The sequence below is a fragment of the Halichondria panicea genome, chromosome 4 (assembly GCF_963675165.1).
Source record: "Halichondria panicea chromosome 4, odHalPani1.1, whole genome shotgun sequence".
In the NCBI taxonomy this organism is placed as follows: domain Eukaryota; kingdom Metazoa; phylum Porifera; class Demospongiae; order Suberitida; family Halichondriidae; genus Halichondria; species Halichondria panicea.
This window is the reverse complement of record NC_087380.1, coordinates 3,490,765-3,517,448: the sequence shown is the minus strand read 5'-3', so window position 1 is coordinate 3,517,448 and position 26,684 is coordinate 3,490,765. Positions and strand designations below refer to the sequence as shown.

Sequence of the window (26,684 nt, the reverse complement as noted above, 5' to 3'; positions counted from 1 at the left end):
TCACCAAGACATAGTCAACACGCAACACGGCTTACTGTTAACCATAATTGCCTCAGTAAAACAGTTCATGGAATGCTTTTACTATAAGATGTTACACGACATCAACATGCTCCATATCTAAGGCCACTCCAAGTGACACTCTGGTTTCTGGTCCTGAAGTTTCTCTAATTGCAAGCGGGCGGGCGGATATTCTCATTATCCTCATTATTCTCAACTCTATCAAAAACATTATTTTTATGAATCTCATTATACAATAACCACAAAAATGTCTCATGAATAAAATTATAATTACACTGAAAACATATAAAATTACTTTCTGATTATTGGTTTGTCTTTGCACAAACAACACTGAGGGTACTGGTCTGCTGGCACATCGTCCACATTTTGGGCACAGTATATACAAATAGGAGTATACTTGGCTGTATAGTACAGTTTTTCGATTGGCTCTTCACAATGTATTTGTCTTGTATACACATCATTTAGGCGACCAGGCAGATGAAGGTCTTGTATTGGTGCTCCGCATGTAAATACCAGGTCTTCTACAGCATCATTAAGATCGACTTTTTCTTGACGTGTTAGCTTACACCGACTGTAAAGCAGCCTCCACATTGAACATTCTTCACATTGCAACATCATATCAACGTTCTTAACGTGTTGAATGCTGGCTGAAAAAGGCAGTGTCTTCTTTACTTTTTGAAGAGAGGGTCTGAAGCTACCATCAGTGGGTGTACCAAGTAACTCCTCAAATGACTTGTAGTGGCCGTCTTCAGTTGGAACAGGGTCAGGTAGTACACTGAGACTATTGAACACTTGCTTAGGAAGCCTTGGAGGTCGACAAATAGTACAGCTATCGGAACCACATTTCTTTATTTGAAAGGAGTAATGTCTTCGAGTACAGCAATGCTGTAGAAAAGCGTTCAGGTCTTTCTTTCCAGGTAGCTTTTTGGTTGTTATGGACTCTTCTCTGTTGAGGGTTGAATCCACACGTATAGCTTCATTCCAGAGAGTGTCAGTATCAATTTCAGAAGCAGGAAAAAATGGAGTAAAGGTCTTGTCTTTCAGTTTCAGTCTGCGTAGCACTTGAACAAGAAGCGACTTTACATGAGACAAGCTGTCTATAGCAGCTGACTTAAAGTTTGGGTCTTTCTTGGCAGTTTCCCGCAAAGAAGTGAGACTATTGCATTTGGCAGCTTCCTTCTCAAATTCATCGTCTCCTTTCTCTCGCATAAGCCCAACACATTGCAGTCCTAAGTTCAGAGTTGACATGACCCTCTCCACAGGATTTCGCCATGAGTGCGATGGAGCAGTTCTCACAGCACAAAGGAAATCCAAATCGAGACTTAGAAATAAGCATATTAAAGAAAGCTGAACGGAGACATACGTTATTCGATGGTCTGGTCCGCCATCGCTGTACACAAACAAAACTGGTTTCTGGTACTCTTCTTTGCTCTTTAGAATGGAAGACAATTCAGTAGCATGTCGTATCGGTGAAGAGCTTTCAAACGCTGCATCTTTGAAGCCAACTGCAACTTGGCCACGATACCACGAGTCTTCAATGGTCTCTGGTATGTCAATAAGGAGCACTACAGATGGGATAATAGAGAACTTGGTGAAATCATGGTCTCCAACTTTGAATGTTGTGCCAGAACGAACTATAACACGTCTACCTCTTTCTGCGGCAGCAACAGGAAATCCTGGTTCGCCAACCTTCAGCCTGTGTTTATCGTCAATCGATATCATATTGCAGTATTCCAACAGCTGGACAGCATACTCTCGCATGTATCGATACAGAGCAGCAGCATAGTGTTCATCGGCATGAGTCTTTCGAAATTGCCTTTTTTGAACCATATATCGGATGTTTAGCCTTCCAGTGTATTGCATTGCAACTTTAGCTGCCTTTGTCTTAGGCCAGAACTGGAGCCTTAGCCATTCCTCAGAGGGGATCATCGTACCTACATTGAGAGCATACAAATATAAACTGGGTAGTTAAAATTAATATCAGCATACATGTATAATTATTACTAATTGCATTAAAAATTGTATTAAAACTCACCTGGTGGGCATTTGCTGGTGACTTGATCACGTAGATCTCTAACAGATATAGCTTTAGCCATGTGGGTTACGTCACCATGTCTTCGGTCATCAACCGCCACACCGATATCTTCGTTGATATATTTCTTTGCCTCATCCCAAAATACATCGTACTTGGTCTTTGTTTCCTGCGACTTCACTTCTCGTAAATCAACAACAGTGTGAGGGTCTTCTGGTTCCATCAAAATGATTGAACGTACACGCTCATCAATAATTGCTTCTGGTGTGTCATGAGAAGCGGCACAGTCTGCAGTCAATTCCCGGTAGAGAAAGCGCAAAGCAGCTGGTTTCACTTTGGATGAAATCCGACCAAACTTGGCAAATACTTCACGGCGCATAGCACGAGTATGGTATTGCGGAAGAATAAGCTTAATGGCCTCAATAGTTGTAACACTCTCTTCAAAAGTTGATTCAATAGACTTAGCAGTTGGTAGCTTCCATACAAAGTGCAAATTGCCTATATTGTTTCCCGATGAGTGTGTCAAAAACATGATCGGATATGGAAGCCCATTTCTCTCAAGGACTTTTACGTAGTCGTAACGTTCTCTTGCGGTTTCAGGAACGAATTCACAGAGAGACAAAAATTCGTACTCCAATTTCTCTTGCAAACACAAACACAACCATTCTAATCTTTTATCACAGGGAAATAGTCCAGTTGATGCTTTAACAAACTTCACAGACATAGAATCTGAAATATGTCGTACAGGCAATGGCGATTTGTGCAACGTGCTCATCTTCTTTCGTTGTGAGGAGAGGTAGTCAGAATAAGATGCAATGCTTCTGGCTAACGATTCAGTGTTCATATGCAGAGACTTCAATCGCTCAGATGACCAAAAGGATTTTTGCAAGTTGTGAAACAACGTGGATGCCAGGGTCTCAAGGGTGATGCCAGAAAGACTTGAGATACTTCTCTTTCTGTGTTTCGAAACTTCAGGAGTATTGTAGCCATTGAAACGAGTAAATAGGCTAGGAATTGTACAAGATTGCTTCTCCAAGGCAGAATGGTGACCATCTAAATACCACAGGCAATCAACAATAGCAACCATAAATCTGTGTCCACCCGACTGGATTTCAGAGCCAGGAAAAGCAACATCCTCATCCTTAAAGAGCTTCAAAACATCATTATAAAGCTTATCTTTGTTGGTGCGCTCTGGGACACTAGGAGGTAGCCCAGGCTGAGAGAGCAACTGGGAACTACGCATCATCATAGCGAAAGCATCTGTTGTATGAGTAGCAGGCAGAGATCGTTCTAGTACACTGACATGATACTTCAGGAAGGGACCAAAAACAGCAGCAGCTCTTTCCAGTACCAGTGATAGTTCGATTCTATCCAAAGAATCTTTTCCTTTTCCAAGAAATGCTGAATCTATTTGAAGCTCCTGGGGTGAATCTGCAATTTCTTTAAAAACTCTTTGTTCAAAGTATTGTTCAACGCTTATACCTGGTTCATCGATTGAAATAATTCTCCAAGGAAGTAAAGTTTTGTTTACCGACCGATTGTACACACAACAATTTATCATGGCAGACATCTCTGTAGAGAAAATTATATTTCAATACTGATCTGTAAATAGTATACTAACAGAATGAGAATACAGGGGGCAGGGGTGGGGGTATGTCTCATACAACTAGCTTGAACTTGTACCAGAGTGATAATTGTACCAGAGTGATAATTATATAGAAATGTGTTAATTTAATAGGCTTATTGAACAAACAGGCATTTAACTATACTTTAATAGTGTCCTTAAGATAATATTTCAATGAAACAAAGAAGATACTTACAGTACAGTCACTTGAACAGATCTCTGAACAGATCCAACATTGACAGCTGACCATGTGGAGATTAATTAATTATGCGCATGCGCAATAGAAATAATGAGGTAAATTTAGCCAGAAAAATATTGATGCGGGCGGTGGACCAGAAACCAGAGTGTCACTTGGAGTGGCCTAAGCTACATGATTCAACACTATTCATCCACACACTACTATTCCTTATCCTTTGGTAGCAGCAATATAAGACTGCCAAATGCCTTTCCTTGTCACTGAATTGAACTGTAATAGGAAGATCTAGTTAGCTTGCTATAGCTCCTTCCATGTCCATATCTTCACTTGCGCGCTCTTGTTTGTTGAATAGACCTATGACCAAATAAGGGCACGTGCAATTATGCAGCTGCAGATTTGCAGCTGCACACATCAACAAAAATTATTTGCTGGAGTTTTTAAAGAAGCAGACAAGTTGAGCTTTTAGAGAACGCTTTGAGAGTTGTTTGACAAAACTGTGTAACTAGGTAAGTTCCTCAACATGCTGCACAGTTTAAATTAATATTTTATGCAGAACCGAATTTCTCCTAAAGGACAAGCAAAGCGCAAGTAAACACTTCATTAGGGCTTAAACAAGGGAAGACCAAAGCCCATTGCCCTAAGCTTCGTTCAGCATGCACAACACAAGTGAGTTAATTAACTATACTAGTTCAGAAGAAGTAGGGACTTCACATTGTAATTGTAATACTTCCAAGCTAACCCTCTCAGGATTGTAGGGCTTACTCTACATTCCTGTACTCTCATAATAATTGTCCATCCTAAAATCGTCCATCCTCTTTTGTTAATGCAGTAAAATTTATAGAATTCGAACTACTGATGCTTGTACGTATAAAGTAGTCTTCAATAGAAGCCGGTCTCAAATAGTAGCCTCAGTGAACTTTGAGGCTATGTGTCTCTGCACTTGCAGCCATATTAATACTGGTATCTACAGTTGCAGCTTAATTGTTAGGTTCAGTGAACTTTGAGGCTATGTGTCTCTGCACTTGGCAGCCATATTAATACTGGTACGGTTGCAGCTTAATTGTTAGGTACCGTTATATGCTTGAAGGCCGCACTCAAATAGTAGCCTCAGTGAACTTTGAGGCTATGTCTCTGCACGTGGTTGATTGGTATCTACGGTAGCAGCTAGCTAGGGTAGCAGCTTGCTTAAGTAGTGCTTTTAGAAAACTTTCTCATGGCATAGTTCGAGTAAAAATAACTAGCTGGGGCTAATAAACACCTCTCTTGAACAATGTGCTCTCTCGAATTGTAGCCTCCTTTGTCAGCAAAATGAACATTTAGTAGCCATGCGCACAGCCTCTGATCAAGCATATACATACTAATAATATTATTATACAGATGAGCGACATAACAGTAGTTGTGTTTGTGTGTGTATGTGACTGTCTGTCTGTGTGTAGATTGCCATAGCTGTTCCAATGAACACGAAGTGCAAGTATAATGTAAAGGCTCTATAGCCATTGCATCATTCCCGAGTTATGGGTAATTTTGCTCTAATACTTGGAATGCTGTTGCATGCAGTGTTTTGTCTTTAAGTGTCGCAGCAATCATGTCATCATTATGTCCCGCTTGGGTTGTATCATAGCAACTGGGTGGAGTTTCACTACTCCGTTGCCTTAAGGGCGCACTGATTTTGTTACAAACAGCCAAAAATAAGTTAGCAATGGGAGGACAGATGGGTAGGCTCGTTACACATGGACAAGTTAGTGCGTAGCGCTAGAAGTTTAGCACTGGCTATACAAGCTATAATAATATGCACACGCTTTTCGTTCATTTTCAATAGTTTTTAACTGTTTACTAGTCCTTGCAAGGTGAGTTAGCTTAGGTATATATAGCAAGCATTTTTCATTTCAGTAGATATAATTATAATTATAAAATTTATGGCAACATTAAACCATCCTTGGCCTTGAGACTTTGCCTTCGTCCTCGGAGGTTTATTGCCATAAATAGTGGACAAGGCATCAGCACCTGCTGTTTATTTATACTGTTATTGTTGTTACACACTATTGCGTTCAGTAACTGTTGTAATTAACTTGCAGGATATGAAGTTAAAAAAAACGTGTGGAGCAACCATACTACTGGACACCCTTAAGTATAGACATAAATCAAGGTATGTGCATGCTGCTGCCGTATTGCCACAATTTGTTGTCAGTGATTAATATGTTAGTTCTGTTAGTCCTGCTTTTGCACACAAAACAAGAGTGTAACAGTTCATTTTGTTCCAAAAATAATTGTCTTACTTCAACCTCTCTTCGTATCACATCTTTGTACTTAGCCTATAAAGTCAGCAAAAGATTTGTAGAATTGTTGTTACTAGGTTACTAAACACCCCCTAATCTGTATGTATATAAATTGTGCTTGATCAGAGGCCGCTCTTACAATTATAAAGGTTGAATAGTAGCATCTCAATTGCATCTTTATTGGTAGCCTCAGTGAACTTTGACCCTCGCTGAGACATATCTGCAGTGGGAGCCATGCTTATTGATACTGCACGGTATCTATGTGCCAGTTAGCTTGGTAGCAGCTTGCTAGTGCTTTAGTTAAGAGACTGTCCCATGGCGGAGTTTGAATGTGTGCAGATGAAAGAAAATTGTACCTATATTGGCCTTATGAATTGTAGCATTTTTTGCCAGGAAAATAAGTAACCGCGGCCTCTGATCACGCAAATAATTATGAATCTGCCACCTGTAGCACATTGACCTTAATTTTCAGTATGATTATGATAGCAAGTTGTTCCTCTTCAGAGTTTTAGGCAGACCCATTGTTAACATTCATTTTGAATTATTTATAGCAAGCTATTAATTGTTTTGACAAGGCTTGCAGTATAGCAGTTCTTCCAAACCTTATTGTTCTGCTCACAATAATTGATTACTGCTCTATATATAGAGTAATAAGAATTTGCATAGCCTCCCTGGCTCTCCAGTGTGCTGTTCAGGTATACCACTATACTCCGGGCCGATACTTCTTCTTGTAGACATAATTGTGCCTGTTATTTTCTGTAGCTATAATTGGCTCAGCTTCACGCATTGTTTTCATACTCCAGTATTTGTGACATCATGGATTACTTTATTTGGCTTATAATTAATTATACATAGCAGGTAATTACGAAAACTTACCAACGAAAACGTAAACGTGGTTTACCGGTACACATGCACGTATAATTGAAGCTCAGTAGGTATGCAAAAGTTTTGTTGTTAATCATGCGATATCCCCCGGCACATAATCTAATTTGTATAATTATACACTTCCAACCTACATACCGTATAGCGCGAAATTTTCGAGGCACTTATATTTCGTGGATTGGCCTCTAAAAGCCATTTCGTTGCACAATGTTCGCGGAATGACTGCTTACCGGAAGCCACGCCTTTAGATCTTGCACGTTATAGCAGGTAAAGAACGATTTTCGTGGACTTAATTTTCGTGTAGGATTGCTAACCCACGAAATCCACGAAAATTAAGCCCCTCGAAAATTTCGCGCTATACGGTAGTTGACTCTATTACAATGAAATAAACATACTTTCTCCTTCATGCATATACAGGAGGGAGGAGGTTGGGATGTAAAGACAGCCAAGAACTGATGATCAACTCAGGCCATTAGACACTGTCATTTTATACTCTGTTAGGCTAGTAAGCATAATGCTTGTTATTATTTTCTGTGCACATTTTCAGAATTTTTGTATAGTGATTTTTACTAGTTCTGGTGATGTTCACTACCTAAATGTAGTGATCGTCACTACTTAAATGTAGTGATTTGAAAAAGTGGTGAGGGTCACCAGTCGATTTGCGGTGACTATTGTGGCAGCCGTTTCACTACCTTTTGGTGGTGAGGTCACTTTCCAGTTTTTACAGTGTGTGTTTATCGTAGAAATCACAAAGCTCTAGAAGACTCCCAGAAGCTTTCAGGGAGTCTGGACCGTCTCTCTGGCAGTCAACTTCTTCTCTTCTTCTTCAACATGAAATACAAACTTGATACTATCCACATAATTGCCTCTTCTTGTGTTAATAATTATTATCTTTGTTCTTTTTTTGTTTCCATCAAATTCCATGTGGAACCAGGTTAAATTATGGTGCGTTAGGGGTTAAGTATGGCATTTCCTGTCACATGACGCAACTAGCCTATAGTACAGGATTTCTATTGCGTTTCCAATCCCTTTCCTTCTTCTATCTTATGGTAGCCTCTACACAGGCTCTCCTTTTTCTGTTCTTTATTGTTCAATAAGATAAAATACTGTCTTAATCGTTCAATGAGATAAAATACGGTATTATTTGGAGGAATAAAGAAAGAAATAGACGTAGAGTTAGGAAAAAGGAGAGCCTGTATCGGGAAGTCGCGTGAGGGTAGAAGGGTGGTAGAAGGGTGAAAATGAGCGTGGGCATGCTGAGCTAGAGATGTTGGACTGCCCACGCAGATATCTATGACTAATAAAACTTTGCCTGCAGCAAGCTGGACATGGACTTGGAACTGGAAGTTTGCAAGCACTATAGCTAGCTATATACCTTAGGCTTAGCTAGATGATCTACTAGTCTAGATTGTGTGTTCAGATTCTATCAGACTATTACCTTTTCTTGTGTCTTTCTACATGCTAGTATAGATCAAGAATAGCTTAGTCATCATTATCATATAGCAGGTAGCTACTGCCACCAGAGCTGGCCACGCTGGTTCTCTGATCTGACTTGCAGCACAGCTTGGGTGGTTGTCTCAGTACAGTTTTATTAACTCTGAATGCGTGGGAGAATACCTTACGTCACGATTGTGGGCTACATTATCGCCCACGTTCATAAAAATCCTTGTGGATCACGCGATTTCCCAAACCAGGCCTTACTTTTCTTAATTAACTGTACGCCCATTTCTTTCTTTGCTGCCTCACTATGTCTCTCTTGGATGAACAGTGACAACAGCAAGAAAAAGTAAGGCCTGGGAACGAGGCTAATCTTATGGCACGCCGTTTGTAACAAAATTCAGTAATTACACGAAGGAAGTAAATGAAGACGTCACGGGGGGCATGTCAAACGGGCTGCGTGACCTTTGACCCCACTTGTGCATGCAGGGCCTAGCCTGTGTTATTGTGCAGTCTGGCTCCTAAGCTAGCTAGCTGTACCTTGCTGGTCACCTTCAAGATTATACTGCAGGGGAGATGTCCTGGAGTTACCTGTGCATGTGTGATAAAAGAATCAGGTATTGCCAAGTTTAAATACTATTGTATCAGATCGTATCCGGGCGTTTTTAATAGTCTGGGAGCCACACCATTTCTCAGGGGGAGGGGGGAAGAAGTGAGAAAAGCGTATCTGCCGGAAGAGACTCTTGCAGCATTTTAGTGTGCCGTTCTTGGAATGTAGAGATTTGTAACGTCGGAGGTTATAAGATATACGAACTTATATAGTGAGCAGTGCATGTCCTGTTGTAAATATTGATGTTAATATTTGCAGTCTGCAACAAAGTTTATACTGACTACACTCATAATATTAACCATGCAGGGAAATTGGAGAAATAGTCTCAATCCTCATCAGCTTTATACTCCTGCATGGTTGCTGCCCTGAGGGGTCTAAATAAACTTCCTCTTTCCACTTTAAAGTATTCAACTCTTTCTGGTTGGAGAAACCAGTTGGAACAAATATCTCTGCTGCTGATAATTCACCATGCAGGGAGGGACATTATTCGACTAGTGAATTTTGTTCGGGGGACAGTATTCACTCTCACACTAGATGAACGTTGTTACCCTCGCGACTGCGCTGCACCTAGGAAAGAACGGATTGCATATGCTCTGCTTGTTTAAAAGAACTTTCATCTCATCTATGTTTCGCTTTTTAATTAGTATAGAAGCGATAACATAACTTGGCAAAAGATACTGTAAACTCTCGCTATTCCAGCTCTCTAAAGTACGGCCATTTCGATATACCGGCCATTTGGTTTGGCACAGATACTGTGGCCCTGAAATGGGCCATTCGTGTACTGGCTGCCTCAAACTATTATTTTTAATGTATGTTTTATTACGGTCGGATATGTTATTTCCAGGCTCTATTAATTAGTTGTTTATGTGTTGTAATCAAGTATTACCCGTGTACCGTAGATGGGTATGTGCGTGCTGACTGTATCTAATCTATAATTATCGCATGTTTGGATAGACTGATGCTAATACAACGAGTGCAGAAGGCAGCTGGAGTGTCTTCATCACCATAGCTACTTGTACAAGATAATAGCACACCCACGTGGCATGGTGGCTTGACAGTGACGTTAGCTGAGCTGAAACAGTGTCTGCAGACTGTAGCAGGATCACTGGAATCAAAGTCAAAGACGGCTAAAGTGGAGTTTATGCATAGCAGGAAAAGCAAACTGTTAATTGCTAAGGCATTTGATGATGTGATGAATAATGTGTCCAAGGAGAAGTTTGATAACTGCTTATGGTTCAACAGCTGGATAAGCCAATAAAGTTGTTATAACATTTGAAGGCGTACATTGTAGCCCTGACCAAAACCTCTTAGCCAGGCTATTAATTATACACTCATGTAGCTAAAGTAGTTGACAGTCCCACTTCCCACTGGGAATGGGTCAATTTCCTATCTAGAATGTGTGACATGATTTTGAGTTCAAGCATGGGAATACTATACAACGTACCTCCTAAAGTTACAAAGAGTGTGTAGGGGGATACGTATATGTACGACAGGGTCAATAAGATCCACTTTTACCATGCTGAAGAGTTAGCTCCTCTTTTTGATCAGTTATTTGTGGAAACTTTTAACAGGGGAAGGATGAAGTGCGTGAATGATAACCCCATGTGATATTTTATGACCTTTTGACTGTTTCATTGTCATACCCCAGTGACAAGTGAAGTACGCTGTAAATGTCACATGATATTGGTCCTTCACTCTCATTGATCATAATGATTCATTGGTAGCTGACCAGTTCAACTCCAACCCTTTAACCCTCCCGGCCTGGAATCGAGGCTACTTTTGTTGTAGTTGTGGTGCACTGTGGCCGGTGTGTAGTCTATAATTATAGTATTCCAGTATTTCATACCCCACCCCCTAGCTAATTACTGAAAAGTTTACTTTGCGCCTATTTCACCGTACATATAATTATAGGTTATAGTCGTAAATATCGCATATAATATTATATAGCCGATAATATTATAGCTTTGTATTTATGTCCATGCATTGGGTAAGTGTGTCATGGTGGAATGTAATTTCTATAAGCACACGTTGTTAATTTGCTTAGTCTTATACGTACACTATTGGTCTTCTCACCCCCCCCCCACACACTCATTATTTTAACCATGTATTTGACTATGTTTCATCATGATAGTGTACAATGATGTACTGGTATATATACAATTATAGATCCTGTACTCGTTCATTTTAGTGAGTGCACCACTTTCTGATTGACATTCATCTAGATGTACATACATTCTTCCATTGCAGAATTGAATTGCCAACAAAAGAGCATGTAGGAAAAAAGTGTGTGGTCGAAATAATGATGACGATGATGATGATACTGTGTGCAAAGAAACTGCCACAAAATATATTCGTAAAAGGAGTTCTTCACTAAAAAAGGCAAGTATTTTATTTAAATCCCATTTGATTCTGTTGAGCAGCTATTAATAATTATTGCTTTAGGATACTTTAGCTCTATACTTACCCAATAAAAATGAAATTAGATTATGTGCATGACTGCTGCACACATTGATATCCATGGGTTGTACTAATAACTTAGGAACAGAGTATATACTTATACTTTAAATTTGCTAAATGAAGTATTAATGTAGTGGCCAAACAATTTACAGTATTATTATAATACATAATGGTTTCTCTTAATGGTCGTAACCAGTTCCACTCGTGATCTTAATTGTGTGTCTTCATTCCTTTCTCTCAAATTGATTGGGTGTTCTGTAACGTCATGTGCATTTATGCAGAGGGTGTTTCAATGTTTTTATGACAGAAATAAGGCTGCATCAGAAAAGTGGAAAGAAATTAAACAAAGGTTAGCCAAGCAAGTACCTTCAACTTAATCCAACATCTAGTCCTTTCAATGTATGGCATGAAACTCAACGTAAACAATTACCTGCAATGAAAACATGAGTTGTACTGTTTTGCCTATTATACACACATGTACATGTTGTTCTGTTATGCTGATCAGTCATAATAATTATTTCAAGGACCAACTCACTTCATCGTCTAGCAGCACCTTAGTTGGTCATACTACATTGTTGACTGTCTCAGATCAAGACTGCCTTAGTATATACTGTACCTATAATGGCTTCACCATGCACAATGTCAATTGTTGTTTACTACTTTACATCACTACCGTATAGCGAGTAATTTTCGTGGGTTAAAATATTCGTTATTTTCTTGCTTGGGCAAGCTGACCTCCACGAAATTTTAACGTAGGCGTGGCTTACCGGAATGTAGGAATGCAATGCAGGCCATGAGACTAATTAAAAATTTTACTCACGAAAACCACCGTTTTTCGAGTTGAACGAATTTTTTACCCCACGAATTACCTGCTATACGATATTTATTATAATTTATATAAAATGGTGTTTTATAAACAGCTTTTTATTGTCATGTTTCCTGTTTCAAGTGCAATAACATGCTGTGTGGTATTCTAGACACCTGTCATTGTGAAAAACCTTGTTGACCTTGACTACTATACTGAGGTTAAAAATTAGCTAGTTACTTTAACCAAGAATGCCAATACATACATATTTTCATCACCCAATGAAAGCTGTACGTTATTATAGGAGAGATTTAGTACCGAGCATTAATTATTCCCTGAAGTAATATAGGAGAGTTTTATAGTTTTAGTGCCCATTGACTCTCCTATTATATGTATATACTGGGGAAATTCAGTGGAGGACTAGAAAAAGTGTTAGGTAGGTGCCAGAGGAGGTTCGACAGGGTCAAAAGGTCAAGGATAATGACACTAGAAAATTATTGCGTACTGCATTCTTGACCTTTGGACCCATGCGCATAGTTCTAGGAGACAAGTGAAGTGATGGTTGAATTTGTACTTGTGTATAATTATATACATACATTGTCAAAGATCAGTCTGAACTTTGGCTTGGACTTTGTTGCTTTAGCTAGCTACATAATAACTTTATTCCTCACCACTTAAAGCTATAACTTATTTTCCTCACCACTATTATATTGGATGGACAGCTATTATCATAGTACATCAATATAACCATTTCCAATAACTCTGCATGATCTTTGTTGTGTCCACAAGTGTACAATTATGTGCAACTATATTAAAAGATGTCTTATACCACTCAGTATAATTATTATTATGATTATGTTCACCTGACGGCTGCTTACTTACTGAAATTCCTGTAACCAGCAATACGGTGTTATGCAATGGCTTATAGAAGCAAGCTAGGTTGAGCAGTTGAATTATGCCTGTCACACTTTTAATTACTCAAGAGTGTGCATGTGTACACATGCATGCATGCAGTTGTGTAGGTGCATGCTGCTGGTACTATTAGGAAATAGGTATACAGCTGCCATACATACCTTTTTTACGTGAAACATACAGCTGAAATAAATAGCTTAACTGCTTGTAGTTGCATATGTCTGTCCCGATGTTCCATCGGCATCACCATGCACTCGCATAATAGGTACATATAGGTCGAGAATCAATTAAATTGTTGTACGCAATCAGGTAATTTATTACTAAAAATTAAGTTTGTATAGTATGAATACAGGCAGTTCGGTGCATAATCAACGCATTGAGCGTTTTTGGAGAGATTTACACCGTTGCATGACTGTAGGCAGTTGTTGTACTACAGACTTTTCTATTATCTCGAGCATAGTGGCTTCCTAGACCCAAGCAATAATATTCATCGATTTGTCCTCCACTATGTTCACTTACCAATTCAATAGCTGAGTTTTGAGATGGGTGAGATGACCATGCTGTTGTTAGGACAGAGCACAATCTCTCGCCTCATCAAGTGTTCGTGTCAGGTGCACTATATGATTTCAAAGAAGTATTGATGGCATTTGAATGAGTGGACGAACATATGAAGCAAAAGATGGCACATGCACTAGAGCAGAGTGATTATATACAGTGCGTGTATATAATGTTCCTTCAAATTCATCAGAACATGATTGTCAGAATTACTAAACCCAATGGCTGAAAGTAGTGACTTTGGTATTAATGTGTATTTGAGCACCATCGAGTTTCTTAATTATTGACAATTACTATAATTAAGAACCTCAATTTCAGTTATTAATGGTTAATTGTCACTCCCTATACATAAGCACAGTCATGCAAAATAAGTGTTTTGTTTCTGGAAGTTGTATTCATATAAACGAAATACATCAGCACAAATTGTGTGGCACAATGACATAATTATATAATATCTATACTATTGAGTCAGATAATTTAGCCATGCATGCGGCCCATGCCATGCATGCATACATGTATACTATTATAGTGAGGCACGACATATTATATGTATATCTATTGAGTCAGACAGAATCCATTAGCCATGCGTATGATGAATTAAGACAAGCCTTAAATTCATCCACAAATTCCTTGTATGTGCGGTAGCTTGTAGATAGTTCAATTGAGGGTGAGCAAGTGTGAGCGATAGGTCGTCTCGAAAATCCGTCTGTGTTGTTGAAAAGCACCGAAACTTGCAGGGATGAACAGGTTGCAGCCCCAGTTACAAATCTCAAAAATGTACGAATTCATCGTTCGACATATTCCCAATATACTGTCTGAGGTACAGCAAAATGCGTGTTTGAATTTCATTTGCGCCCTCGGCATTCTCAAACATTTTGAGAGTCATAGATGTGGAAACACTCTGTGCACGATAAATAGATAGCAATTTGTTTACGTCGACAGTTTTCCAAAAAGGCTTATGTTGAGCTGGTGCACCTAAATTCATCAAAACAAGAGCAGCCATGCACAGGTTTGGCTAGAAATTCGTACTTGGATATGTTAATTAGCATTTGCCGAAGATTCAGGGGGGTTGGGATTTCACGGATGTTAAAGCGACTGAGGATGTTTATTAAATTTGATTGGAGGGAAGGTGTGAATGAGCTCGAGTCTGCACCATACTGAATTGCCTGCTTGATGATATCTCTTTCATGATTACTAATGGTGTCCACAAAACAATCTAAGAGCACCCCCTCAGGATATAACAACATCAATACCTAATACAGATTGTGTTAGACATGGAAATGAAACCCGAGTAGGCAACAGTCCGGTTACTAAGTATGCATGAGAAATGATTAAGCCCACTGTCTTGAGGTTGGACACATCCATTCTGGGATGAACAATGGGGCAGAGAAGTGAGGATCCATCGAACAGCTTCTTATACGCTTCTTCAAAGAACGCAGAAAAGAGATCCCTCGTAACTCATTGCTCGCTCATCAGCAAACTTAACTCTAACGGATACACTTGCAGGACATCTTGCTCGTGGTTGCGGTAGAGAAGTATTATTTCTTCAAACACATGCTGGCGAGTGATGGTGAAAGGAAGACTGCTTCTGAGAGCCAGTGACTCCATAAACTGCTGACGGGCACTATCCGCTAATAAAAAGGGATTCAACGTTTATAGTGTACACATGTATTAACAGGAACAAAATTAACGAGTAGACACAACTATGCATACGTTCGCGGAAACAATAATTATTGCCTCGACTCTATATAGCCACAACATTTTCTTGTTTGTAACATGCTACTTGCTGTGTAAAAAAGCACCGCAGGTGCTGATGCTGTAATGGTAGGGGTTGTTATGCTCAAGATAATTTCCTATTATGCTATTCTTTTATTCTCAAGCACAAGTAACAGCCTATCAAATCGCCTATTCTCACATCATTCCTCCAAAGCACAACATAGACCCTATGCAAACTCAGAGGAGGTTGGACGCACTTTATCCACAAAGCAAAATCCAAAACAACGTGGCTCAAAGCATAGAAGCTGTTAGTTTTCGTCGCATTGCAACCGTTGAGCAGTTAAAGCTGGAAAAGACACACATGCAGATACACAGTCAGCTTTACCGTATCCCTCGTGTGGCTACACCTCGAGGCATAATTACTATTATATACATACCTTTACGTAACACCTTAGCATCTTCTTTCACATTCAGAGCTGGTAAGTCACCCTAAAAATAAATATTACAATAAACATTGTGTGGTTCGAAGGACATATCAGGTCATTATAGTAAGGGTACCATGTAAAAGTCCCAGGCATACTCCACCACACATATAAAGCATAAACGAAGCCATAATTGACCACATAATTTCCGGGGTTGAACTCAACTCAAATAGACTTTAGCTAGCTAGGCTGTACCTAAAGCCAACGACACTAGGGGTAAGGGTGAAGCGTACTTTGTTACTCTTAAAAGAGAAAGCAGAGTTCGGAGAGATTGATTCTCCAATAATGTTATATCCAGATCTTATCTACTATACCAAAGCGCTGCAATTATTGAATTTTGAAATTTATACTAAACCTTGCCTCGTCATGAAGATAGTCTAAGGGGTTCGGAAAATTGAGATCCTTTGATTCTAGCTCAACAGCAATAGCGGATGGAAGGTCAATTTCAGACTGACAGAGTGGATCCATGCATTGCCTTGGATAAGTAGTGAACAAGCCAAAGCAGGGTGTATCTTGCAATTGACTGGAGCAGAACACATGCTCGTACAAATCCTATATAATTATAATGAAGGTGGTAATAATTATAAAAAATCTTGTCTTTATACGGTCTGTCATGACAGGCTGAATCTTTCAACAGTTGTGGCTCCATTGGGGAAACGAAATGTAATTACTTTTCCTCTGAGGACAGTACAGCATGCAGCTCTCTTTTCCTTGAGTATTGTGCGAAGAGATGTTAATTTCTACAGCTAGCTATAGTCACTTTATACATAGTATAAATCAACCCATTATACACATACACCAAAATTATATAGCCCCAGCCATTGTAGTCTCATGAATCAGCCGCTGTCGTAGAGACACCGTCTGAGCACTTTAGTCTGAACTTTTTTAGCGGAGATCAAAGATTGACTAAATTAAAGGAAATAAAGAATGACAAGAAGCGTACGTGTTCTTTACAGTAGGACGCATTTATAGCTAGCGCTAGTCAGCCTAACTGTGGCTACTGTTAGCCAGACAAGGAGCTAGAGTAAGTTGAGTTGACTGCACTAGTGCTGTGCAACCTTTTTCTTGTTCTTTTAACAACGTTCTTGGAGCAAGCTAAACAAAAATTCTTAGCTGCTACGTCAAGCGTTCGCGGTTGATATTTTACATGCGTTGGAAATAATTGATTGATGCATCAGCACCTGCTTTCAATTATACATAATGCGATCACTATAGCCTCCCATCTTGAAGGATCAATCACATGCACAATAATACAAACTGACAAACAAGTGATGTCTATATGTGAGTATATATATATGAACAAAGTCAGCTAGGTTATATTGTTAATAGATTGTTCAATTGTTCGCAGCACACGCTGGTAAATATCAATAGCAAGACTGTCACTTTCAGCAAGTGGATTGACTTGATTGCTCACAAATTCGATAAGATGAGAATATTGATTGTTAGCATCCATTTGAGGGACATGAACACCTTCCAAGTCAGAGTTATCATCACTTTCATCGGCATGAAGTTCTTCAACACCGTACTCAGAATACTCACTGTTGGGATACTCAACTGGGTTCAATCCAGAAATGTGCATACGAAGGGCACCTTCCGTGAATAGCTGTTGAGGTGTGGCATTGTGCATCGTGCGTACTCCATGATTGTTCCAAGCACACTTGAAAATACCCAGGGCCCTATTTATGCGTGGTAGGTACACATAATGAAGACAGAAGAGGTGCATGTCATTTAGAGGGTCTAAGAGTCCACACTCCTCCAAGTGGTAAAACAGTTCGTAATACAATTTCGTGACAGCACCGTGAACATCACGCCATAGCCGCTCAATTCGCTGATTATGCGTGGAACTACCAGTGATTATGCTACCTCTGTTAAGACCACGATGTTGTAGCATGTGATGAGCGACTTCAAAATTCTCCAATCCACAATCTGTACGCACACGTGATGGGAGACCGTTCTCCTCAACTGCTGACAAAAAATACTTATAAACCGTTGATGCCTTGTTGTTTGAGCTGCAGTGGAGGTAGACAATCAGGCGGGAGTAACCGTCAATGCCTCCATGGGTCACTAGACGCCATCTTATCAGCTTGTGATGACCATCTGGAAAGGAAATAATATACATAATGCCTTGTTATGGTTATGAATAAATACATCCTACTTTCATGCAGGTGCTGCCAACCGATTAACGAGGAGGTTGGAAGGAAGTTAAGTCACATGCAAAAAATATCGCTATAAATGTGCTGAATCGGCGCTATTTTTGTGTCTGGTCAACAGTTTCATAGATAACTACTGGACATCAAGAAAATGAGCGGTCTGACTTTTTTCTCACCCCAAGCTGTACAACATTGATCACTGCACCTGCTTCTGATTTAAAAATCTCAACTAAGGTTTCTCCTAGCTAAAGTACTAGATCTACGGAGATGAGACTTCTCTTCCTGGACAGGAGTCTGGCGTGTAGGTGCTCTTCTACTCCTCATCTCTAGCTCTTGATATCTTAATAAGTATAACTAAAAGGCTGACTAGACACAATAATAATAGCGCCAACTCAGCACATTTATAGCTTTAATTGAGCACGATCTCAACTTCCTTTCAACCTCCCCTGGCTGCCAACTGCGGTATTTGTGATCCCTAGACTAGACAAGTTTGGCACAAAATCTTGCAGATAATTAATTTTGTCTAGCTTGTTAAAAAGTATTACATATACTGCATCCACGGTACTACTTTGAAAGTGAACCATGGCATATTGTGACTGTTATAGGATATAAACACTCATACTATAACTTATTTACCTAAATGCCACAAGCAGTTAGGACCCGGAACAGAATATGGTCTTCTTGAGTGTCGATTCCTTCCCCATCGTAAAGGAGTGTTCAGTGGGTCAATTCGTCGGATACTTTCCCTGACACGCTTACGCGGAATACAGCACTGAATACTTCTTAATCTTCCCATAACAATTGTTTCACCACTGTATGGTAGCTCTCTACGGATCTCAAGAATACGCTCGTCCAACTCAGAATCAGTCAGAGACGAATTTGTTGAAGAAATGCCAAATTGTTTTTTTCTCCGGTAAAGTGTCATTCTTGATACTCCTAACAACGAGGAAATTGAACTCCAGCTAAATGATAGATAGCGAAGATATTCAATTTGTTCCTGTGTTATGTCAAACCGTGGCCTTCCTCTACCATTACCAACAGTAGGTGGTACTCGTTGTACCACCGAGGTATTCTTCATGGCCTCCTCATAACTACTCCAAACAGATTGTAGCACCATTAAAATGTCAGAAAGCTCGTTTACATAACCAATTATTTCCTCTAAATCATCGGAGTTTTCATGAGCGATCAATGCTTCTTCTATACTCTGCAGGCTTCTGATAGTTGTTGAGATCCTCAAAACAGCATACTCAGTGAAGGCCACGTTTGCCAAGCCGTACTGCCTCTCAAGCATGTCCACAAACCTAGAAACTTCTGAGAAGAAGTCACACCAGCTAGATATGTCCACAACTACATCATCATCTTCTTCTTCACGGCTGACTTCCATAATTATTGTCTTTTGAACACGTGGATATGATATGGATGTGTAATCGACAGTACATGAGGTCAAAGGTCACACAGCCCGTTTGACATGCCCCCCCCCCCCCCCCCCCCCGTGACGTCTTCATTTACTTCCTTCGTGTAATTAGACCGGCTGAATTTTGTTACAAACGGCGTGCCATACTATCTATGACTGCATGCGGTTTCGCAACTAGATGCAAACGGAAGTGTAACCAAGCACGTGAAAAATGCTGCAATCTGATAGGGCGCCACTATACTGGCGCTAGAGACCACTATACTGGCGCTAGAGAACATGATTGAGACGGTCGAGCCACGCCCAACTAGTGTTTAGCTACTCTATCACTATTATAAATGACATGCAACATGGCTACTGGAAAAGCATCGCTACTAGATGGTGAGTGGGGCAATTATTATACTTTATTATTAACCTGAGGCGCGTGGGCGGCCACGGGTTATAGTAGTCGTTACCCGAGGCGCGCGTGGGCGGCCACGGGTATAGTAGTCCGTTGGTCTGTTTGTTTGTTTGTAATGTGTGAGTCTACTCACCTGCATGCCATGGCACTGCGTTTACAGCATGGATAGCCTTCATACAACAAGTTATTAATTTTAATAGTGGCAGAATTTCATGTTAAACCTTCGTTGTCAAATAAAAACGAGCAAAAGCTAAGAAGCTTGTGACTGGGTCTGCTTACCTGGATGCTCTAGCACTGCGTTTACAGCATGGGTAGCCTCCACACAACAAGTCAGTACTTCTAATAGTGGCAGCTTTCGGTGTTAAAGCTTTGTTGTCTAATAAAAGCGAGCAAAATGTAGCTTGAACAGAACTTGCACATGCGTTACTTATAACTGAAATGATCCTGTACCAGGTCCAGAAACAATGGAACAGGGTCACTAAAGTAGAAAGCTGTATATACCAGGAACAATATTGGAACAGGGTCACTAAACCAGAAAGCTTGCTTTAGCTGACTGGGATCCATGCAGGACCTGGAGCCATACTTCTCTGAGACTCCATGCTTCTTTGCTGTGATCCTAATCCACAGTGCATATATTTATAGTACTACTACCTGTTCTCAAATGTTTCAGCATGCCTCCAGTCTGGTTTAGTTTTATTGCTCCTGAGTTGCTGTGCAAGTCATGCATGATGATGATAACAACATCACTATATGCACTGCATTATATCAGTCTTCTGGTTTCTTTATAATCATGTCACCAGCCGAGGGTTTGCACTTTAGTGCTCTAGTTTGGTTTGTTTGTTTGTTTGTTTGTGACAGGTGAATCTACTCACCTGGATGCCACAGCACTGCGTTTACAGCATGGATAGTTTTCATACAACAAGTTATTAATTTTAATAGTGGCAGAATTTCATGTTAAACCTTTGTTGTCAAATAAAAACGAGCAAAAGCTAAGAAGCTTGTGACTGGGTCTGCTTACCTGGATGCTCTAGCACTGCGTTTACAGCATGGGTAGCCTCCACACAACAAGTCAGTACTTCTAATAGTGGCAGCTTTCGGTGTTAAAGCTTCGTTGTCTAATAAAAGCGAGCAAAATGTAGCTTGAACAGAACTTGCACATGCGTTACTTATAACTGAAGTGATCCTGTACCAGGTCCAGAAACAATGGAACAGGGTCACTAAAGTAGAAAGCTGTATATACCAGGAACAATATTGGAACAGGGTCACTAAAGCAGAAAGCTTGCTTTAGCTGACTGGGGGATCCATGCAGGACCTGGAGCCATACTTCTCTGAGACTCCATGCTTCTTTGCTGTGATCCTAATCCACAGTGCATATATTTATAGTACTACTACCTGTTCTCAAATGTTTCAGCATGCCTCCAGTCTGGTTTAGTTTTATTGCTCCTGAGTTGCTGTGCAAGTCATGCATGATGATGATAACAACATCACTATATGCACTGCATTATATCAGTCTTCTGGTTTCTTTATAATCATGTCACCAGCCGAGGGTTTGCACTTTAGTGCTCTAGTTATTATACTGTAGATATAGGAATAGTGATAATATAAATATACCGTAAGACCTCGATTTAAAACAATACATTCAACTAGACTCGCAATTAGTTGCACGACGAAACATGCACTGCAGTAGACTGGTCAAACTCCGTGAAGAGACTCATGCAACATTTATCACGATATTTGTGGCAACTCAAGTGGCTAGACCATTACCACAATATCATTGATAGTGACACATCACTAGACTCGCAAGCTGTCACTGTACGTTTGCAGGCGAACAGTAATAGACTGGTCAAACTCCGTGTAGAGACTCGTGTAAGGTGGCAACTAACCGCATGCAGCATATCAGATATGATTCTAGTAAGTGGCTATGGTTTTTGTGATGTCAGTATACTGCATGTGATACGAGTTTTCTAGTAGTATGTCACTATCAACGATCTTGTGGTAACCGCATATATCCGGTACTGAATTAAGCACTGTCCCTTTGTAGAGTTAATGCATGCAGTGTCCCTTATTCCTTCTATATCAGAGGCTCTAGCTATAGCTAGAGTTGTAGTAAGACAGGCGTTGATTAACAATGATATTAAATGTAGATATATAATGTGGCACATCTCACACAGTCATGAGTGGTAATAGAGACGTTCAACATCCATGATTCCATTTACTATATATAGTTATGCCTCGGTGTGCGTATGCACAAGCAAGGTATACGGTAAAGTGTGTGTGCATGTGTGTGTAGACTGCTACAGCTGCTTAAGGATCAGCAAGTTTCTATAGCTCTGCACTATAGTTTATGCTATTGGTAGCTGCAAGAGTAAAAAGAGAGTTGCAAGGCTCTTCTGGTACAGCAGCCATTAATTTTAGACTTTGTACTTTTGACAATCTTTTTTAGCAACAATCATGCATGCATGGTCAATCATTTTCCACTCTTTGAGTTTCCCTGTGATTCTGCCTACATGTATATAGCTTCGGTCAGTTCCAAATAGATTTAAGGCTAGCCTGCATGCAGCACAATTAATGCAAAAAATCATGATAATTATTATGTGTGTATATACTAGCAGGAATGCGCTCCTGGCAGTGGCGGATCCGGACAGGTTCCATGTATGGAACCCATGGAACCCACCTTTCACACAAGAACACACTGGAGATCAACTTACTATAGCTAGCAACTCAGCTTGAATGATTGTGATCTGTATAGTTACTAAGCTGATTTCATGCAAATGATATGTGGGCAGGGCTCTCTAATGCGCATGCTCATTGCTTAGGAAAAGTGATGACCTTTTTTTTAGTAAAATTAACTGTTTTGGAACCTCCCTTTCAACATTCCTGGATCCGTCACTGCCTGGTGTTAGCAATAATTATTATTATAGTATTAGCTTTATGTTATGTAGCTTCGACACTGAATTGTGGGCGAGCTCACTTTGTATAGCTTATCAGTAGAAAAGTCATTTTCTATGGTTTTACTAGCAGCTGCATGTCAGTGAGCTCGTCCACAATAACGAACACATTCCAAGAAATCATAAATATTGTGTACATGTTGTTTGTAGTGTGCATAAATCTCATTAGTGGAATCATAATGGTATACAGTGCACACACACACACACACACACACACACACACACGCACGCACACACACACACGCACACACACACACGCACACATACACACACTCACATGCACACAGAGATATGTGATGACTTGTCTACACTGTATGACAGACTCTATACAGCTCGCAATGAATGGTGTTATATTGGGTTGAAACTGAATCTATCAACTGAATCATTGAACGAGATTGAGCTTAAACATGATTCTAAGATGTGTCTTTTCAAAATGCTGACTAAACGACTGCAAGAAGTTGGTCCGCTCTCATGGAGGGAGGTGTGTGACTGTCTCCGATCTCCAACCGTGAATCGTATTGATGTGGCAAAGAAGATTGAGGAGTGGAGAAAAGGTACGGATATCTTCGCCAACAAATTTAGCAACTATTCATTAACAGTTTTTGCTTTCTCCAATAGAAATGATGGGCCAAAAGCACTCTACACCTGCTCAAGTTCCTTCTCGTTTATCAAAAGTAGTGACTGGCCATGGTAAGCATTAATTGATTTCAGAATGTGTTTATAAATTCAACACAGGTCCCGTAAATTATCACTCCAGTTTGGACGATCAAGTGGATCACCTGGAGACAAAGTTTCAATGGCTAACGAAAGAAGCATATCGAAGAATGAAGATATCTGACGTTAGTGTCGACGATTTCTATGTCGCTATTTCAAATATGAAGTTATTAATGAAATGTCTCGCTAAAAAGTATGTTGAAGAATGCTTTGAGAAAGCCAGTACGCTAGCAAAGATTTGGGGCAAACTAAATCATTTCTGGAATTTCTTCAACTATGAGCTTTTCCAACAAGTGGTTCGAGTCATGTTCACTGAAGCAGATGATCCTTTGCTGAGCCAACTAGCTGAATATGAGAATGAGATGGAAATATTTCTTTCTAGAACAAAACTTTATGACTTTGTTGACCATTGGCCATTTTCAATTGAAAAACCAAAGAAAAAAGCGATTCAAAAACTTAAAAGTATAGTCATTACAGTGGGCCAAAAATGGGAAGACTGCACTTTACATGATGTGAAGAAAACTAGAAGAATTTTTTCAGTAGGATTTTCCCTACCTCAGGAATTTATGGTGCTGAAAGGTGCTGGTACCGGCAGTGTGTCGATCCTCTTACATGCCCCTCCATCTCTGGCTAGCTCAATAGAGGAACAGGTGAAACAAGGAAAGGAAGACTTCTTAGCAGACAATGGCTTCATCTCCATCACCATCAATGGTGTCCAGGTCTACCCCCTCACTCCAATGAAGCATGTCTCTCTACAAGGTAATAGCAAGGGCATATAAAAGAATAGAGGGCATGCAAACAGTGTATAAATGCTTTTTTTCTCAGCTTTGACAATGGAAGCACCAAAGAAAGAAATGCACTCTCCAACAAAAGCAGTTGTAAGTCAACACAGAGAAATTGCTCATCTCTCCAGTTCAGTGAGGTCTCTACAGATACAGCCTAGGGAGGACACACCTCAGGGCTCAGGACAGAGAGAGGTGACTGTGTGAGGGGGGAGTCCCTTATGCATACATGGAGTTGTGCCTCAATATGTATTGTCTTGAGTGTACTTTTGCCTATAATAGTTTTGATGAGCAAATGTATGCCCACAAGAAGGATGGTGGTGTCAGTGGGTGGGGCAATGGGTCGGGATGGTATAACATTAATGTTTAATTATGCATGCATTAGGTACTCCCCCTCACCAACAAGATGGCCAACAGAATCACAGCTCCCGAGTTGGAGCAGTTCGTAGTCGCTACTGTTCAGTTGACTGGCCGTGTACTAGGAGCAGGTGCTTATGGCAGTGTGGAAGAGGTGGAGATATTTGGAGTAACGGTAGCTGCCAAGAAATTGCACCAACAGCTTGTCAACCTGGGCTCTCCACAGCAGGTATAGATCTAGATTTTGCTTTACTGTTATTTTTCTAGCCAGCATGCTTAGACTAATATTGAATTTACTCCCGCCACAGGTTGAGAAATGGGTGAATGATTTCGTGGAGGAGTGTAAGCTGATGAGCCAGCTCCGTCACCCTCACATAGTACAGTTCCTGGGGGTGTGCTATCTCCCTGGATCCCAACTCCCCGTCCTACTGATGGAGAAGCTACAAACCAGCCTCGACAACCTTCTGGAAACCAGCCCCAGCATTCCTATTGACCTCAAAGTGCACCTTCTGACTGGGACTGGCCGAGGGGTAGTCTATCTGCACAGTCGCACTCCACCTATTGCCCATGGTGATCTATCTGCCAGGAATATTCTAGTCGATGGCGGTCTCAATGCCAAGATAGCAGACTTAGGTGTTTCTAGGATTGTGAACATTCAGCCTGGAAAACTTGCTGCCTCAATGACTCACGCCCCAGGCAATATTTGGTACATGCCACCAGAGGCAGCTCAAGAGGAAGGGGTCACACGATACAACACTGCCATAGACATCTTCTCCTTTGGTGTGGTATCTCTCTTCACACTGACGCAAACCTTTCCCAATGATCTCAAGCCTGCAACATATCGAGATCCTGCTACACAAAGGCTGGTTGCTCGCTCAGAAATCGAACGCCGTGAACATTATATCGAATCAATGAAAGCAGCTCTTGGTGATACCCACCCCCTAGTCCAGTTGACCCTCGCTTGTCTGGAGTATGTATCTGAAGATCGACCATCTGCTGCAGTGGTGTTGAGAGGATTGGAGGAGGTTGGAACAACACTCCCTCAGAACTGCACCCAGACCAAGCTGGAACTGGTAGCTGTGAAGGATGAAGAGATACAGCAAGTTGCTGAAAGAGTTGCTGCTGAGAAACAAGCTCAAATTGATCAGTTTCAACAGCAAATCAATCAATTACAAGCATCTAACAATCGTCTTCAAGCTGAGAAACGAGAGCAAGTTTGTGGACTGGAAGAACTGACCACTCTCCAACAAGAGCAGTTGGAAGTTCAACGCAGAGAAATTGCTCATCTCTCCAGTTCAGTGAGGTCTCTACAGATACAGCCTCGGGAGGACACACCTCAGGGCTCAGGACAGAGAAAATAAAAACTAACCGACTTTCCCTGTGATTCTGGATTCTGCATGCAGCAAAATTAAAAATGTTCATCATGATAATAATTATGTGATATATGATAATATATATAATCAACTTGGGGGGTAAAGAGGTGGCCTAGCCAACAGTCATAGCCCATCGGACGAATGTTCTACCCCCAAGGAATTAATACATCGAGTGCGCAAAGGTAAGTATAGCAAAGCATAATGAAGCAATAAGCATAATAATGAAGCAATGAGGGCAATAGGCCTAATGAGAAACGCAAAATGAAGCAATAGCTAGGCATAATAATGAAGCAATAAGCATAATGGGGGACACAAAATGAAGCAATGGCATAATAATGAAGCAATAAGCATAGTGAAAAACGCAGCAAATAATAGTACGGGCAGGAGCTATACTGGTGGCTTCTGTTGGGGCAGCAGGTTTCCGGGTGTCCGTGGACGCCACATACTGCACACTTGTGAGGGTAGCGACAGGAGAGGCCGTATTTGCAGTTTCCGCCAGACGCGTTATAGCTGATGCAGTACTCCACTGGTGGTCTGGGGCGTTTGG

The 26,684-nt window shown here is 40.5% G+C and overlaps 3 protein-coding genes and 2 long non-coding RNA genes across 7 annotated transcripts; 3 read left to right on the top strand and 2 right to left on the bottom strand.

Moving 5' to 3' along the window:
- Positions 1-219: 219 nt before the first annotated feature.
- Positions 220-4,048, bottom strand: LOC135335377 (uncharacterized). Of its 2 annotated transcripts, XM_064530859.1 has the most exons (3): positions 3,871-4,048; positions 2,054-3,622; positions 220-1,952 (listed from the first exon to the last, which is right to left on the bottom strand). In XM_064530859.1, the coding sequence occupies exons 2-3, from the start codon at positions 3,618-3,620 to the stop codon at positions 310-312; spliced, it is 3,210 nt and encodes a 1,069-aa protein (XP_064386929.1). In that variant the 5' UTR covers positions 3,621-3,622; positions 3,871-4,048; the 3' UTR covers positions 220-309. The 2 variants fall into 2 exon arrangements, with proteins under 2 accessions (XP_064386929.1, XP_064386928.1); XM_064530858.1 differs by having other exon boundaries at positions 2,054-4,048.
- LOC135335404 (uncharacterized) lies at positions 4,042-6,771 on the top strand. The gene is made up of 3 exons (XR_010394491.1): positions 4,042-4,376; positions 4,424-4,536; positions 5,946-6,771. It is a non-coding gene; the product is annotated as an uncharacterized LOC135335404 (long non-coding RNA).
- A 2,104-nt stretch (positions 6,772-8,875) lies between these two features.
- Positions 8,876-12,058, top strand: LOC135335409 (uncharacterized). Of its 2 annotated transcripts, none has more exons than XR_010394497.1 (2): positions 8,876-9,082; positions 10,030-12,058. It is a non-coding gene; the product is annotated as an uncharacterized LOC135335409 (long non-coding RNA). The 2 variants fall into 2 exon arrangements; XR_010394496.1 differs by having other exon boundaries at positions 9,138-12,058.
- Positions 12,059-17,234: 5,176 nt separating this feature from the next.
- LOC135335386 (uncharacterized) lies at positions 17,235-19,597 on the bottom strand. Its single transcript, XM_064530872.1, has 2 exons — positions 18,789-19,597; positions 17,235-18,099 (listed from the first exon to the last, which is right to left on the bottom strand). The coding sequence occupies exons 1-2, from the start codon at positions 19,534-19,536 to the stop codon at positions 17,312-17,314; spliced, it is 1,536 nt and encodes a 511-aa protein (XP_064386942.1). The 5' UTR covers positions 19,537-19,597; the 3' UTR covers positions 17,235-17,311.
- Positions 19,598-19,870: 273 nt separating this feature from the next.
- Positions 19,871-26,196, top strand: LOC135335378 (uncharacterized). Its single transcript, XM_064530860.1, has 7 exons — positions 19,871-19,944; positions 23,199-23,465; positions 23,530-23,601; positions 23,647-24,384; positions 24,451-24,602; positions 24,793-24,993; positions 25,073-26,196. The coding sequence occupies exons 1-7, from the start codon at positions 19,902-19,904 to the stop codon at positions 26,123-26,125; spliced, it is 2,526 nt and encodes an 841-aa protein (XP_064386930.1). The 5' UTR covers positions 19,871-19,901; the 3' UTR covers positions 26,126-26,196.
- The last annotated feature ends 488 nt before the right edge of the window (positions 26,197-26,684 follow it).